The 16,154-nt window shown below is 37.4% G+C and overlaps 1 protein-coding gene across 4 annotated transcripts in view; it reads right to left on the bottom strand.

The window, feature by feature from the left end:
- Positions 1-5,253: 5,253 nt before the first annotated feature.
- Positions 5,254-16,154, bottom strand: part of LOC109056912 (acid-sensing ion channel 1B) — a 144,973-nt gene continuing 134,072 nt past the window's right edge. For 3 of the 4 annotated variants that reach the window (XM_042750003.1, XM_042750000.1, XM_042750001.1), the window contains 7 exons: positions 14,344-14,494; positions 12,051-12,107; positions 11,651-11,804; positions 9,416-9,507; positions 9,005-9,084; positions 6,611-6,712; positions 5,254-6,177 (listed from right to left, as the gene is read on the bottom strand). In XM_042750003.1, the coding sequence (XP_042605937.1) occupies positions 6,082-6,177; positions 6,611-6,712; positions 9,005-9,084; positions 9,416-9,507; positions 11,651-11,804; positions 12,051-12,107; positions 14,344-14,494 (732 nt within the window). In that variant the 3' untranslated portion in view covers positions 5,254-6,081. Of the gene's footprint in view, positions 6,178-6,606; positions 6,713-9,004; positions 9,085-9,415; positions 9,508-11,650; positions 11,805-12,050; positions 12,108-14,343; positions 14,495-16,154 lie in introns of all 4 variants that reach the window. The other variant, XM_042750002.1, reaches the window with a different exon arrangement.

Raw genomic sequence — 16,154 nt, 5'->3', positions numbered from 1 at the left:
AAGGCCTCTTTTCTCCCTTCACTTGGGAATATTTTGATAAAAGAAGATGCTTTGTTATTGAGACTTCATTAAAAAAAATAAAAGATCCAAAAGAACACGATGTTAGAAAACAGCAGGCTTCGTTGGATTTAATTTGTACTATATAACAGGTGGCCTACTTTCCACCCACACTTCTGATCAATAAACACAAATATGTGCATCAAATGTACCTTTTTTCACTAAAATCACGGTATAAATGTCCTGCTAAAGCTCTATCTAGGTTTCAAAAGATGACTGGGTCGAAGATATCAACACAAAAAGGAGATATATCTCACAGATATTTCTATACTAAATTGTTACATGATTTAAAACAGATTAGCTTGGTGCTAAAGTGTATAAAGGTCAAACTAGATCAGTTCTCGAAGTCATTTTAATGTGTTCATAACATATGCAACACTTAAACAGATGCTGTGTCCGTGATATTGCCCAGGCATGTAATAAAATAATAACAAAATATTGTTAGCAGCAGCTGATATAACATGGTTATGATTTTCTGTATACTGAAAACGAGCATAAGTAAAAACACAGGGACAGATCTATAAACCTGTTGTTTTGCCAGGTAATTTAACTGTGCAAATCCTATATTATTATTCATGATTTCACATGAGATGTAAATGTAACCAGACAAAACTCACTCTTATAGTTGAGAGGGGCAACTGATGACACAGAGACATATTCTGGACTTCCTAGATATGATGGATGTATGTAAAACTGGCATGAAAACAAATTAAGGTCTCTCCAGTCGACCCGGTTAAAAAGCGCGGTCTCTGGAGTTCTTATTAATCCTCTCAAAGAGCACGATGACACTCTTTATCAGTGACAAACGGCTGCAGCTTCTAATTGTGCCATGAGATCTGACAGGATATATTGGCACAAGGGCAGAAACTCCTGACAGTTGCATTATGGGAAATGAATAGTAACTCATTTTCAATGAGCGAGTACCAGTGTGATGAACTTAAAGAGGCTTGTAGGGTACTTACATTTTCACAGTTTCAGATGATCAGAAAAATTATGTTCCACAGCTAATGGGATAATACTTTATAGGACCGTAACACATATCAGGTGACACAGATGTTCAATTATTTAAACGTATCAATCACAAACTATAAAACACGCTTAGCCTGTTGTTCGGCGTTAGAGAGCAATCTTTTTTTTTTTTTTTTTTTTAACCAGAGTATTAGTATTTTTTTGGACATTGTTCTACCATCTTTTTACTCTTATTAGTCCTAAGTAGTTGCACAAACAAGCACACAAGTATAGGTTTTATTAGCTGAAACAAGTAAATTACTAAATGAGGTATAGCCATTATTAACCAAATAAGTATGCACAATGCACACTTTGGATAGTACATAGTACACCATCCAGGTACCTTTTTTCATTGAATTTTTTACTATGATTGTAGATGCACAACATCTCTGCATACTATTTAGGATGAATAGTTTGCAAATTGAGACGGTCTTATAAGGATATTGGTTCTAAACCCTAAACAAATTGTGGATTCACAAGAGCACCAGCTGTGCCGAATCAAGACTAAATGCATCTTCCCAAATGCCTATGTCTGATGCGTTTGGAGGACAAGGAATGTCTCAAAGGCACTAGTGTTGCACTACAAGATCCTCATCAGAATGCACTGACGGTTGGGTTGTGCTGCCTGAAGTCGTTGGCAGTTTTCCCTGCATCTGCCAGAGACGCTCCCACATCAGCGCAGAGACGACAGAAGGAAATGACATTCATCGGTCATTTGTGATGTCCCTCACTTCCTTTAAACGTGCTGGACCACCACAAGGCCAGATGCGGTCCAGTTAGACGTGAACTGCTATTTATATTTAATCATGGTTCTGATGCCAGTAAGCTACTTTATTATACATTTTCCTGCGACGAGTCGGGTCGGATGTCCTCCGACGATCTTGATGGATGTCTCATGCTTGGATTTTCTCCTATTCCTCTTAGGTTTGATCTTTCAGCTCATGCACTCATGTCCTGTATCCTGATACCGTCTGATGCCCATGAACATCCCCTTCATCTTTCATCTCCCTCTTTCTACTTTCCATAATTTGGGTTCAAAATTAATTCTACCTGATGTTTGAATTCATGAATAGTTCTGAGGTAAGTATAGGGATGGGATGGGTACCGAAAACTGGTATTTTTTTTTTGGACTGGAATGTAATTGGGTCGATACCGGACTACCAATAAGCTTCAGGATTCAATGTTAATGGCGAATTAGAAGCTGCTGCCATGTACATGTGCGGTGTGTTTGCATGCAATCAGTCATCGTGGAAAAAATTAAACATTCGAAAGTGTGGGCTCACGTTACAAAACTATGCGACACTGGTGTCAGATGCAATATATGCAGTAGTGTAATAGTGAACAAAGGAGGCAACACTAGTAATATAATGAAACATTTACTAACAAAACACAACATCTACCTCAAGCAATGCACTGTACTATATCTCCCGGCTCCAGCTCGCGAGATGCATTCACATCAAATGTTAATTCAGTGGTAGAGTTACACTTACGAGACACTGCACTTATTCGCAATCACAAAAGTACATTATTTGAGTGTGCTTTAAAGCCTTGATGGTTAAACATTTCATTTGCGTGCTGTTCTGACATGTGCTTATTCAGAGCGTATGCATGCACTGAAAGGCCGGTCAAACAGCACCTGATAACTTAGTTATCTTATTATTGTCTGATTGCGCTAATACTGTCAAAAACACACAAGGTTTACACATAAAAACTGTTTTTTATGTCTAACGTGAAAGTAAACAGTTGAGAGAGAAATGGATGTGTGCAGCTCTTAAAGGGACAGTACTAAACATGCTGCAGATTGTCATTAAAGGGATAGTTCACCCAAAAATTTAAATTCTGTCATTATTTACTAAGTGTCATGTTGTACCAAACCTGTAATAATTTCTTTCTTGTGCTAAACACAAAAAAAAAAAAATATTTTGAAGAATGTGGGTAACCAAACAGTTGCTGGTCCACAGACTTTGATAGTAGAAAAAAAAATAAATAAAAAAAGGAAGTTACTGGGGACCAGCAGCTGTTTGGTTTCCCATATTCTTCAAACTAACTTTTATGTTCAACAGAAGAAAGAAACTCATTCAGGTTTAAAATCACTTGAGATTGAGTAAATGATGAAACAATTTTCATTCTTGGGTAAACTATTCATTTAATGTTAATAAAATAAAACAGAGAAAAAGAACTTGCTTCTCTAGACTGAAGAACTTTAATACAGCTGCTAAAATTCAGCAGTATTAAAATAACTTTTCACATCGTATCTTTTTGCACCAAATAGTAACGATAACAGTATCGATAAGTACCAGTATCGATAAGCAGTAATGGTATCGATACAATGTAAACGATACCCATCCCTAGAAGTAAGGCTGAAAATCGGGAGCAACTTGTAATTCAGAACACTTTTTGTCCATTTTTTTTAAAGAATACTGCAGCTGAATAATTTCCATGATGTCCAGTTCTGTTAACAGTTATTGAAAGTCTGCATTCTTTTGTTCATGGAAATGGAAAATTGTACTAAATTGTACACTTCAAAAGTGGTTTTCTGTTGTTGAATCTATAGCATCATGGCTAAAGAAATCTAATGCGAGCATGCAGTCTAGAATGACTCAATAATGTAGATAAATCCAGAAGAATTATTATTCCAATCTCTGAAGTCAAACATGAACCATCTCCTGACGTCCACGATAAACCTGAATGAAAAAACAATGAGACATTTGTAAAATTATGAATGATATTTATTATACCTTCATAGATAAATAGAACAGCCTATTATCTGCCGACTGCACTATCAGGCAATGCGTATGATTGTAGTAAAAAACAAAGGAAAGAAGAGTACTGATGAATCTGTTGATTATTATGATAACACTGATAAGAATATTTTATCATTCTTTAACATCACCTTTACATATCGATGGTCTTGTTTGTGCTTTGATATGAAGTCCGCGTCATTAACAAATACATCTCGGCAAGTACAGAATCCAAATAAACAGTAAGCCGTTAAATGCACAGTTCAGTTTTCATTAACAGAATCGAAATAAAGCCAGAAGAATAACAGTCTCACATGAACAAACACACGTACTTACATGCACACATACATACGCACAACTACAACAGTTTGCGGTTATGTCTGGTGGGCTGTACGAGTGACCGGTCCGGTCCACCCAGCGATACAAACTCTTTGGTTTGTTACATTCCTGATCCTGGAAACGCTCTCGTCCAGAAACAGACCAGCAACACCGCGCAAAAGATGAAAAATCCATCACATACATTCATGTCCAGTCACACTTTCATGCACACAAAAACAATCATGTATTCACATATTAGCCCTAAAAAAAATTTGGACACTTTAAGTGACACTTACAAATGCTTGAAGGCCTGTTTACACCTGGTCACACAACTGTTACATTTACACTTGGCCACATAAATGTTGTCTGATTGGCCATTGTGTTCACACGCTCAACAGATATGACTGTGATTGGCTACAATGATCATCGCTTCATGCTCTTCACCGAGCGCTCACACAGAAGCACACGGGAGCGTTTGAAAGCCGCATTTATCAGCGGATCCGTCTATGTGCAGATAACCAATCACAGTCATATCTGTTGAGCGCATGAACACAGTGACCAATCAGATGTGTTTAAGAATCCGCTCAACTCAAGAACAGTGCTCAAATGTTAGTGTGAAATGGACATTTTTAAATTTCAGTACCGACTGATATCGTGGTCGGATGTGGACTATATTTGCATTTACACTTGTTTAGCTTCATCTGGAATGCGGCCCAGACCACCTCCTGAAGTGGTTTCCATCTTGAAACCGTTTCGGAGGGCATTTACACCTGGTCTTCTCAAGAAAACGCATGAAGTGACCAGGTGTAAACAGGTTGTGAATGTCATTCTGTCAGTCACAAAATATCAAATAAAGTGACAAAACATTTGTTGCAGAAGTCTTAACAATGGAAAACAGACATCATAGAGCCACTTAAAATCAGTAAACAATCCTGCAGCACTTGTGATGTGCAATCTAATGCATTGCAACAACTTTTGACACATTTGAAAGAATAATTTAAGTGTCCAAATATCTTTTGGGGCCACTGTATACTTTTGGGGACTTCCCATTCACATTTATTGTTTGTCGGATATGCTAATTATACAACAGACTAATGCTAAACTTAAAATAAACCTTTTTGGCATTTTCAGATATGAATTTATACATTGTTTAGTTTCCTTTTGAATGGTTGTATCCTTGTAGAGAGGTTCTCACAAGGTGCTTTTTATCTTCTGGGGTCACTGACAAACTTCATCCCCACAAGAACAGCAAAACCTTTGCACACACGCATAAACACACAAAAACAAACTTTACACCATCTCCCAACGCTTGTGTATAATTGAGGCAAACTTGGCGAGAGTAATAATGAAATCTAAATAAAACTAAAAACATGCACAGAACGACCAGCATGCATTTACAAGATGAGACCTGTAATACAATGTCATATGGGACCTGAACCCTCCAGCGCCCCGAAACCCCCTTTGACGCTTGTAATGGTCACCTTTGTCCGGGAAGTTACATTCTCATGATATACACTGAGGCTGAACAGATCCAGCAGATGGGACTAATGAGGCTACATACAATGAATAAGCGCTATATTTATCTACTGACCTACATAAGCCACTGATCTTAAGACAGTTTAGAGCCGTCACTATGTACATAAAAGGCATCAGGGTCCAGCTGCGGAAAGCTATTCGATGTCCAAGTCACGTAATGTGTAATTTCCTAGGCTTCACGGAGTTTCGTTTTTGAGGCAGTATCTCCATGAAATATTCAAAAAACATCAAAAGTTTTCCATGGAACGTGTTAGTGAAAATACTTTGTTGATCGGTACCATTCCTCCGATGTCTGGATATATCTCAAGACATGGTGGCAAATCCAGAAGGTTGTTCTGAAATGTCCGGTTGTATATGGGGTCCATACTGAAGTGGTCAGCTTTGGTTGTTCTCTGTCTGACAGGCTGCTCTTGCTCTACGCTCAACAGGTGAAGTCTTCAAAGTTGCCCTGGCCAGGATGGTGAGGTAGCATGTTGGCTGGGTAGGTTGATGGGGTACGAAGGTTTTCACAGGGAGCCTGAGAGGAAAGATAGACAATCAGAAACTGCACAGTGTAAAATGTATACTGCCTACAATTAGGCAAAAAGTACACAGTATGAATCGTACTATTGTTTTGAAAGTTGACAGGATAGATAGTATATCCTGAACATTTGTCAGTCTGAACAAATAATAACTCAAGATGATGCTAATACAGTTGATATAACTACTATTTCTGGCAATGGAAGGTCAAGCTGAGCATGTTGCATTGTGGGATACACCATCTCTTGCAGTATTCTTTGCTGTATTGGCATATAATATAGTTGGTCTTCCAGTTAAAAAACTGCACACATACTGAACTGCAGACATATGAGTATGAGTAGTATGACAGGATACTATTCTGAATATATTCTTTATTGTCTGTAAGAATGAGTTTATCAGCCAGCACAGATACTGGAGTGATAGTTACTGACGTGACGCTTCACATCGTCCAGGCTGAGAACGGCTCCTCGTTCGTTGTTGTTGCTGCGCTGGTGTTTCTTCTTGGCGCAATGACACAGTTTGTACTTGATCACCTTTGAAGAAAGAAAACAAACCCACACGTAAAACCTGCTGCTCAGTTGATGCTATGGATGGTCATGTGGAGAGCTTTTTTGAAGATTTTAATCTCGGAAATTGTACTTAAATATATGAAGCAAATCATAGAAAGGAACAAAAAAGGAAACTGAAATGCATTTGATAGTGGATTATTTTCTATGAAATACAAATGTGATAACACAAAGATACCCAAAGAAAACATCCATTGTGAGATTAGAATGGCAGACATGGATGCATGGAACTGAAATCTAGGGGGTTTGTAGATGTAAGACTAGCCAAGTCCTATTTGCATCTTGGTTCCCAAGTAAAGCACACATTCAGAAAATTTGCAGGAACTCGAAATTTTCTTTTGTCCCCAAACGCTGCTTTTTTTTTTCGAGATTGACAGAAACAATATGAAGTACTAGATCTGAACTCGTAACTGGGGCATTTCCCCCAATTCCCATGTGGGCCTCCTGACACACAGAACAACATGATGGATGGATGATGTATTGTTTGTTATTGGCTTTCCGCTGTCATGTACCAGAAGTCAGTTTAAACCAGCCAGATTACGCAAACACGAGTCCTGGAACTGACAGTATTCGTGTCTCATTTCCTGCAAATGACGCCAGCTTCCACCTGCCATATCAGACAGCTTGTCTTCCATCTGTGTCCTAATGTCACGGGTGATACTCTGAGCCTGCTGTTGAGTCTGAACCAGACTCTAGAGACTTTTCACGTCGAAAGTCAATTTATCAAAATTGGTGCTGATAAGAAGATAATTTGGAAAGATAAATCACTGAAAATTGCTAAATTAACTGTTGGGGCATGTTCCTCATGCAAAACCTAAGAAGCCTTGCCCAGGCCTTGGTCCCTACCTTCAAGTTCTCCTACAAGGTTTGTACATACAAATTTGAATATCAAATTACTACATAATGTGTGATTTTGGTCAGATTAAATCAAGCATACAGGGTGGTTTTATATTCTCTCTCTCTCTCTGTTTCTGATGAAGGCCACAAAACATCCCATTTCTTTATTGGGAATGATGAGATTGTGCTGTGTTGTGCTTGTGTTTGAATTATATTTGGAATGGTTTGGGAAGGTTGTTTAATATACTTGTATTAAAATTGTGTTAATTTTCTGCTAAACATCTCCTTTTGCATTCTACTGAAAAAAAAAAAAAGTCAGTTATGACCAATTTTTCATTCATGGGTGAACTATCCCTTTCACATTTCATTATTTGTCTTTTTTATCTTTCAGCAGAAACACTTTGAATACTTGTTGTTGAATGCTTTTGTTTTCCAAAGGCTCATGTGAGTCTGTTGAGCAGAGGTGCATGTCAGCACTTCCTGTAAAAGATCACGTGATCTGTTATCAATCACTGCAGAGATACCCAAGCAGCATCCGAGAGAACAGACAAGAAAAATAGCCCTCCTGGCATCGCTCCACTGTTTTTAAAGTCATATGTTTTAATGCATAGTAAGATCGGGTGTTTGGCAATATAACATTGAGCAAAATCATGATGATTCATGACATGCAGCGCATAGGTATTTTTCTATATTTTCAACATTTTAGATCAATTTAAAAAAGTGGCCATATAGTCAAATACATAAAGATATATACTGAAAATTGTCAAAAGGGGGAATAATATTGCAATACTTTCAACACAACTTCGCCCACCCAAGTGCGTAATACTTCTGCAGATGAAGCCAATGGTTATCAGTCATATTCAACATAAGATCTGAGGACAATATTCTTAGCAGAAGTTATGTTGATTAAGATGCTAATGGCAGAGTGTGTGCATGCACACTGAAATTATTTCTTCATAATCCCTGAAGCACTGCATCTGCCAACAACATTGAGTCCTTGGCTTGCTTTGAATAAGATTCTAGTAGTTTGCTTCTGCCTGCTGGATTGCCTATTATCACATCCGATGACAATTTCCCCAATCATAAGACAATTCCACCCTTCGCCTTCAGGTATTGATATCTTGAAAGCAATCACATCCTGAGCCAAGGCTTGAAAAGTAATAATATATTTACACTCCATTCCGATGCTGAGCGTGGCAAAGGGTCCCAAGTGGAAGAAAGCTCCAACGTTAAGAGAGCACAGCTTTTGCGAAGGTCATACCAAACACAATTACTGGGGAAAGGAGAATATGTGCCATTTTGAGTGACAGAAATTTCCACAGCTGTCGGGTTTCAAGGCAATTATCTCTGAAGTGTCTTTAATACATTGAGAAAAGAAGAAATAACAGGTGCAGGTTTGGATTTGAATCATGGAGGGCTTACCTCATACAGGTAGTCAAAGAGCTCCAGGATGGTTAAGATACTGGCCCCGATGAACAGCCCCATCTGTCCGCCAATGTCACCTGAAATAGTTTATTTCACTAATTAGCCACATGAACAAACAAACAAGCTTTGCAACATATCGTGCATAAATGGATTGTAAAATTGCAAGCTGCTGTTAGTCATTTTTTTTTTGTTTAACAACTTTATGATCTCTGTGTTTTCAGTTTAGAGTCACTTTAAGTTAGTTTGACATTCTAAAAAGTGAAACACTGTGACTTCTTTTGGAAAAGCTATTAATGAAGCTATTATTTCACAGGGTGTCCACAGTGAAAGAACACCTGGAAATATCAAAGGATAAACTCATTTCAAGGCTTGTGAATTCATCTTGACATCTCGGAAATCACCGCTCACCAAGAAGGCCGGCTAACTCGTAAGCTTTCTTCTGCTCTATGGTCTCGTAGTTCAGGGCCTCGAAGAAGATGTCCAGCACCAGGATGTTTTCTCTAAAGAGCAGAACAGAAGGGAAAGGTGAGGACCCCCCAAGTGCATTTACTTGCACGGGCCTCCTCATCTTTTGCACCATCCTCCAAGCATCGATCCACAATCTCTGCCAATTTCACAGCATTTTATTCTCTAATCTGCTGTACGCAGATGGATGGAGTCGATCCAGCAGAGACCTCAGGCCATTTTAGACACAGCTGGAGTTGATTCTAAGCGTATCAGTTACGTTTTTGCACATCAAGTAGTGGCACTTTACACTTTATATCATAGTGCTATAATTTACTCAACTTCTTAAAAAAATAAATTGAGTTTTTATTAAGAACATTCCTACACATTCACTGCAGATGGTGTGAAAGTTAATTTTTTTTGGGTCCCCTCTGAATACATATTAAATGTTTAATTAAGCTACAGGCGACGGCGGCAGTTATTTTATGAAATATGTTGGTCCAAGCTTTTCAAAGCTACTTAGAAGCCAAAAACACTAAAAAGGTTAGCCTTAATGGTTCTTTCGCAGCAGGTTTATCATAGAATGGTAATGAGGTGCTACTTTGAAACCAAGTATTAAAAAAAACACCACCTTCCTTCTTTAAACATAGACATTGCATCATCTGGGTTTAAAACATAAGTATCTCTGCTTTAGATTAATACATAACCCTGTTACTGTCAAAGATGAGGGTTAGGGTTAAATGATGGCAGATTTAAGATTACATATGATTCATTTCCTAAAGATAAGAAACCATGGCAGATATATGATTTTGAGCCTTTTCACTGGCTAGTCATCAATATCTTTGGGAAGAAGCAGAAAACTAAATAGAGGCATTCAGCCGTTAGGTTTAGAAGATTAAATTCTCCCAAGTTCTTCAGTTACTTCTCTTTTCCTGTTCTGAATGTAAAATACTACAAATAATTTACAATTGTTCCACTTGACTTCTCTTTTCATTTTCTATATGCAAAAGACTGCAAATAATAGTTCTTCTCCATTTAGTTCATGCAAATATCAGAAAATGGTTTCATGAAATTTTGATTGTCACTGTTTTGTGCTTTTAGGCTGCCGCTGTAATTTCACAAATTAAAGTTTAGGTCAACATGGAACGGCACAACCAGTTTCACTGAAGTAATAGTAAACACCTCTGCTGAAAAGAAGACTCATTTTATTTTGTGCGTGCGTATTTATTATTCACATTGATATTCTGATCATAGTTTTTCTTTTTCCAAACACGTTACCAATTCCAAACCACATAACTACTATAAATTTTGCATTTAATCATTCATAAGTGATATATAATTGTCCATAAATGCTGGAAGTGAAAAAAAAAAAAACTCCTTATATTCAGGTGTGCATAATTATCAGGCAGATTTTCTTTTTTTGGCTCATTTTATCTGTAAAAGAAAACCTGACTAATAATTATGCACACCTGAATTTAAGGACTTTTCACTTCCAGCTTTCATGAACAACAGTTAATAGTTTAAAACGCACTGACTTTAATATTTACTTCTCAGTATGTAAATTAACACCCGAACTAGTGTAACTGCAAACTAAGAACAGCAACTTTCTTGACCTCTGTAAACTTAATCAGGATGGATGTTGTTCCAGATGGCTGCGGATGTGGAGACATTTCCTGACATTTCTTAGCGTGTTTGTCAAAGCAGTGATGTGTTACATGTCTGCCATGCTGTTGTCTAATCTTTAAGCTGTTCAGATGATTGGCTGTCTGGATCTTGCGGCAGACAAAGATCCTGGTTAATTACTGATGAGGCACTAAACAATCTGGACAATTAAACAAGTAGGGCATAACAAACAACCATAAATTACTTCTTAAAATTGGCAATTTTTTTTGTGATTTACTGAGGTTTATGCTTAAAACATGACCTCAAAAAAGAAAAAACATTTGCCAACTGCAAGAAATATCCTTTGAAAATAAGTAATTTTCTCAATTTATGTGACTTTTTATTTTAGGTGCACAAACTTCAACTTATTATGATTCAGTTGCACAATTTCAGATTAGCAAAACTGTTCGGTATTTTGGTTTACAGAGATTTCTGATTTACAGAGATATCTGGTGGAATGTGACAGAATTATAAACCAACAGTATTTTGGTTTACAGAGATTTCACCAGAGACAAGCAACATTTAAGTGAAACTCACGCAATGTACTGCTCCGTCTTGTTGAACTTCTTGGCCAGGTATTTGGCAGAGGCTTTGCTGGGGATCTTGACGAAGGACAACTCTTTGCCATAGCGTGTCAGGTTGCAGGGTGTGTCGCATACGCAGTAACCATTGTCTCTTTCCACCAGAAAATCTAGAGCCGGAGAAAAAGGTAGAACATTTCTCTTAACCTCAAAAATCCTGGCTGGAAAAACAACGGGACAGATGAAGAAGTATAAAAAGGCCTGGGGAAGTGGGTGGTGAGGTTAGAAGGGGTCATAAATCGTGCTGTCTCATCATGGCCTCAGGTTCAGACATCAGTAATGAGGAGTGGATTGGCTCAGCGAGGAGAACTGGCCTCTAGACTGAAACGTTTTAACAGAGGAGGCAAATTTCTCACCTAGAGCTGGATCTGCACATTCCTTATATTGTTCTGGAGTGCAATATGGAGCATCTCCTAAAGACAGAGAAACACAGCCTACATAAGCAATGACGACTCCCAGAAACATCTACAGTACAGTGCAATTATATATATATCTCCTAATATATATATATATATATATATATATATATATATATATATATATAAACTAGCATAAATTAGGCAGTACAGTTTATTTTTTGCCATAAAAATATCAAAGTGCAAAAAATTAAATGTAAAAAATTTATATATATATATCCAAACACATATTTGTTATATTATGTTTAATAATATTAAAAAAAAAAAAAAAAAAATTAATATCTTCTGCTTAACAAGCCTACATTTTTTGGATCCAAAATACAGCAAATGCAGTAATATTGTGAAATATTTTTTACTATTTAAAATAACTGCTTTCTATTTGCTTGCTTATATATATATATATATATATATATATATATATATATATATATATATATATTTTTTTTTTTTTCGGGATTCTTTGATAAAGAAAGATCCAAAGAGTAGCATTTATCTGATATAAAAAGCTTTTGTAACAATGCACACTATACCATTCAAAAGCTTGGAGTCAGTATGTATTTAAATCATTATTTATTATTCAATTATGAAATCATAGAAATAAATTACAAAATGTAAAAATAGAAATCTTTTTTTTTAAACATTAAAAATCTTGCTGTCTTAACCTTACCTCAAAAACAACATTTTCTAAAAGTATCCATTTAAATGAAGTATATACAGTATAGTAGTATTTGTGTGCTGTCTTTAATTTATGCTGATGTCAATAAAAAGAGACAAGAGGATTTTTGTGACTTTATAACTGTAATGAGAATCTAATGAGAAACATCATTAAGAATAATGAGAATTACAAACAAACCCTAAGGTAAAATGCCCACACTCATTAAAGTGATGAGAAATGTGCTTAATTGTGATGCAAATAATAGTTACTATACAAAATAGGCCCCATTTTCATCATGCATAATGCATTTTCTTATTATCTGCTTTTGATTTTGTGGTGAAATAAGAGCTGAATGTATTTTTGTGCAAGTTACCCTTTAAGAAAAGCGTGAGGATAAAGAACAAAAGATGTGCCGCAGAGAGAGAAGAACACAATGTTCTGGCTAAAGGTGAAATGAAATGGCCTCTGTCTGTCTGTTAATTAAAACGTGTCGCCGACCATCACGCTGTTGTTATCAGCTCTGAACATCTCCTCAAAAATCTGATTTCCTCTTTTAATTAATTGCATCTGTTCAGGTCTTGAAGTTTCCTCGAATAGCTCAAGGACTCTTGCAGTGAGAGAAAGAGCACATACAATCAACGAGACGCTGAATGAAAAAACACGTCTAGACCGCATAAGCCAGTGATGCGCCAAAATTAGAATGTTCTTGTAATAATGAACTAGTTTGCTTATCAACAAGGCTCTGTTAAAATCAATAAAGTTGGCTACAAGTCTATAGTTAGAATGAAAAAAGGTCTACAAAGATACTGTCTGTGATGTTCCTGTTGGTTACAATGCTGTCCGCATGCAGTGCAGACAGTTTTGTTGATTAGAACCAGAGCATTCCAGTTTTGTCACAGTTTAGATGGCGTTGAAGATACAGCAAATCCAAAGTCTTTAGAGATGATCAGAGGGCTGTATTTCAAACAGACGTACAGAACTCAGTGGGGTGCTGGATCCTAACAGGGCTGCATAAAATTATGTTTTTCTACTCGCTCAGGTTGAAATCCTCTTACTTTCACTAAGCCAAAAACTAGCAGCTAGAATTGAAGCAAGACAACATGCTAAACAGCTTTAGGGAACGGCGAGGGTTTAAAATAATCATAGGCTTAAAAAGCAACAGCTTGAAAACATTTCATTCTGAAAAGGAATAACAAACCAGAAGAATGAGCAATTAATTTGTTAATTTATTAAATAACTGCTGGACAGAACACACTAGTAGAGACTCGTGGTTAGTGCGTCGGCATATAGCGCAACTGCGCTCACAGCGACCCGAGTTCGAATCCCGCCTTGAGGTCCTTTGCTGGGCCCGCTCCCCTCTCTTCACCCCAATACTTTCCTGTCATCTCTTCACATTTAGGGTATTTAATTGAGAATTAGGCTACAATTTAAAACCCAAAATGATGAACTTCAGGAGAAATATTGGTGCTTTGTCTGTTGATGTTCAGAAGAGAATAGCAGAGATAGATTTATAACATTGCAGACATATATATCTGGTTCTGTTGATACATTACTGCGTGTGTGTGTGTGTGTGTTTACCAGGCATGTGCACCATGCGGCAGTTGCAATTCTCCACCAGATATCGTGTCTCGCAGTCGATGCGGCAGGCGGTGATACTGTACGTGCTGAAGAAATCAGAGTCCATGGGTGTTGCCTTACAGTCGCCCCATGGAGGAGGGAGATACGTCAGCTACAAGACAGAAAGAAATAGTAATAGTATCTTGCTGAATCTCTTACGTGAATTCATTACAAATATAATTATTTAAAATATAGCAAAACAGCTCAACACAAATATTGCTCCTAACATGGAGTGTATAGGAGACACAAATAACAATGGCTTCCAACAGAGTTTGACATTGACGTGTTGCTAACAATTTAAGAATATAAGGGCCAGTTTTACTGAACAGGGCAAATCAGCACGAGAGCGCAATTCCAAAACAGCGCAGATGGTTGTGAAATTCTGCGGGTGATTTAATAACAATGCGCATATCAAAGAACACAGACGCAACATCGCAACACAGACGCAACAAATTAAAACTATTATCTTAAAAGGCTGCATAATGTTTCTGCATACATTTTGGAACAGCCTTTGCAAAAAAAAGTCTATTTGGCACATCACTAGGTTTTGGACAACGCTATAATCCCTGAAGACACCTCACTATCATCTTGAGAAATGCACACACACGTACACCATAAACAAATGCAGCATAAGCACTAAAAATACACACACAATAGCTACAAACACAAAAGGTAAAGCAAGCTAATGCTTTACGCAACGTTACCGCATATGAATCTATAAATGTCCTACGTGAAACCTTAGAGGAATGTTTCAGGCTCAAAACAAGGTTTACCGACAACATCTGACATGTTGACTTAATCCTGAAAACTAGTAAGCTGGCAACATACAGTAGGCAGAATTTGAAGGCATTATAGGTGGGTCCTTGATGTTAAAACTGTTCTGAAAGACAGACGGTATTGTTATGCTGCCTCCTAAGATACCTTGTTTTGGCATGGATCCAATCCCAGAATGCACTGCAACTAGCTCAGTAGGAGAAAAGAACCATTAAAAACAATTCAGCCTAATTAAAAACAGCAGTTTTGCCCAAAATTTGTGCATGGTCCTTATTTTTCCGCTTGTTAGGATATTGCCTTGTTAGCTTGGCAGCATGCTAATGTCAAACCCTGGACTGTACAGCATTACTACTTTCCACAAGTGCTAATGCAACATTAATTACGTGAGGCGAATGTCAGTGACTAATGAATCTGGCATATTCTATAGAAAGCCTCATTTACTCAAAGTTGTGTTTGCGATTAAAAGAAGAAGAGTGACTTAATTTTAAGAAAACAGCATTGCTCTGTGGACGTAGAGCAATAACATTTTCCTGTTGAGTAACATTTTCAATACCAATCGGTATGGTATTACGAATTGACTTGTTAACCACGTATAAACATTATTTTATCTTCCACACAGTCTGAGAGTCCCATCCACAGTTGTCAATCTCAAACGCTGACTGTGTGAACCATGGTGAGAGCGACAGATAGAGCTGGAGGCTAATCCTGTAAAAGCCAGTGACATTGAATCTTGGTGATGCATCTAGAGACAGAGGCTTGATCTTTGTGTAAGAGGAAAATAAATGAGCGGGAATGTTACTGAAATCAATCCACTGCACATGGGAGATGGACTGACCTCCAATTACAAGAGCAGAGAGCCGTCTGTGCATATCAACCACCTTTCTGTCTGTCTTCATCCAGTCAGATCGTCTGCCCGTCTCTTTGACTCTTATTTATCGATCACATACACCTTGATTTTGCTTGTTCCTTTCTCTCACAAAAATAAGCTGCTGTTTTTA

The sequence above is a fragment of the Cyprinus carpio genome, chromosome B22 (genome assembly GCF_018340385.1).
Source record: "Cyprinus carpio isolate SPL01 chromosome B22, ASM1834038v1, whole genome shotgun sequence".
NCBI classification, from domain to species: domain Eukaryota; kingdom Metazoa; phylum Chordata; class Actinopteri; order Cypriniformes; family Cyprinidae; genus Cyprinus; species Cyprinus carpio.
Note: the sequence above shows the minus strand (reverse complement) of the source record. Positions and strands in the feature narration are given on the sequence as shown.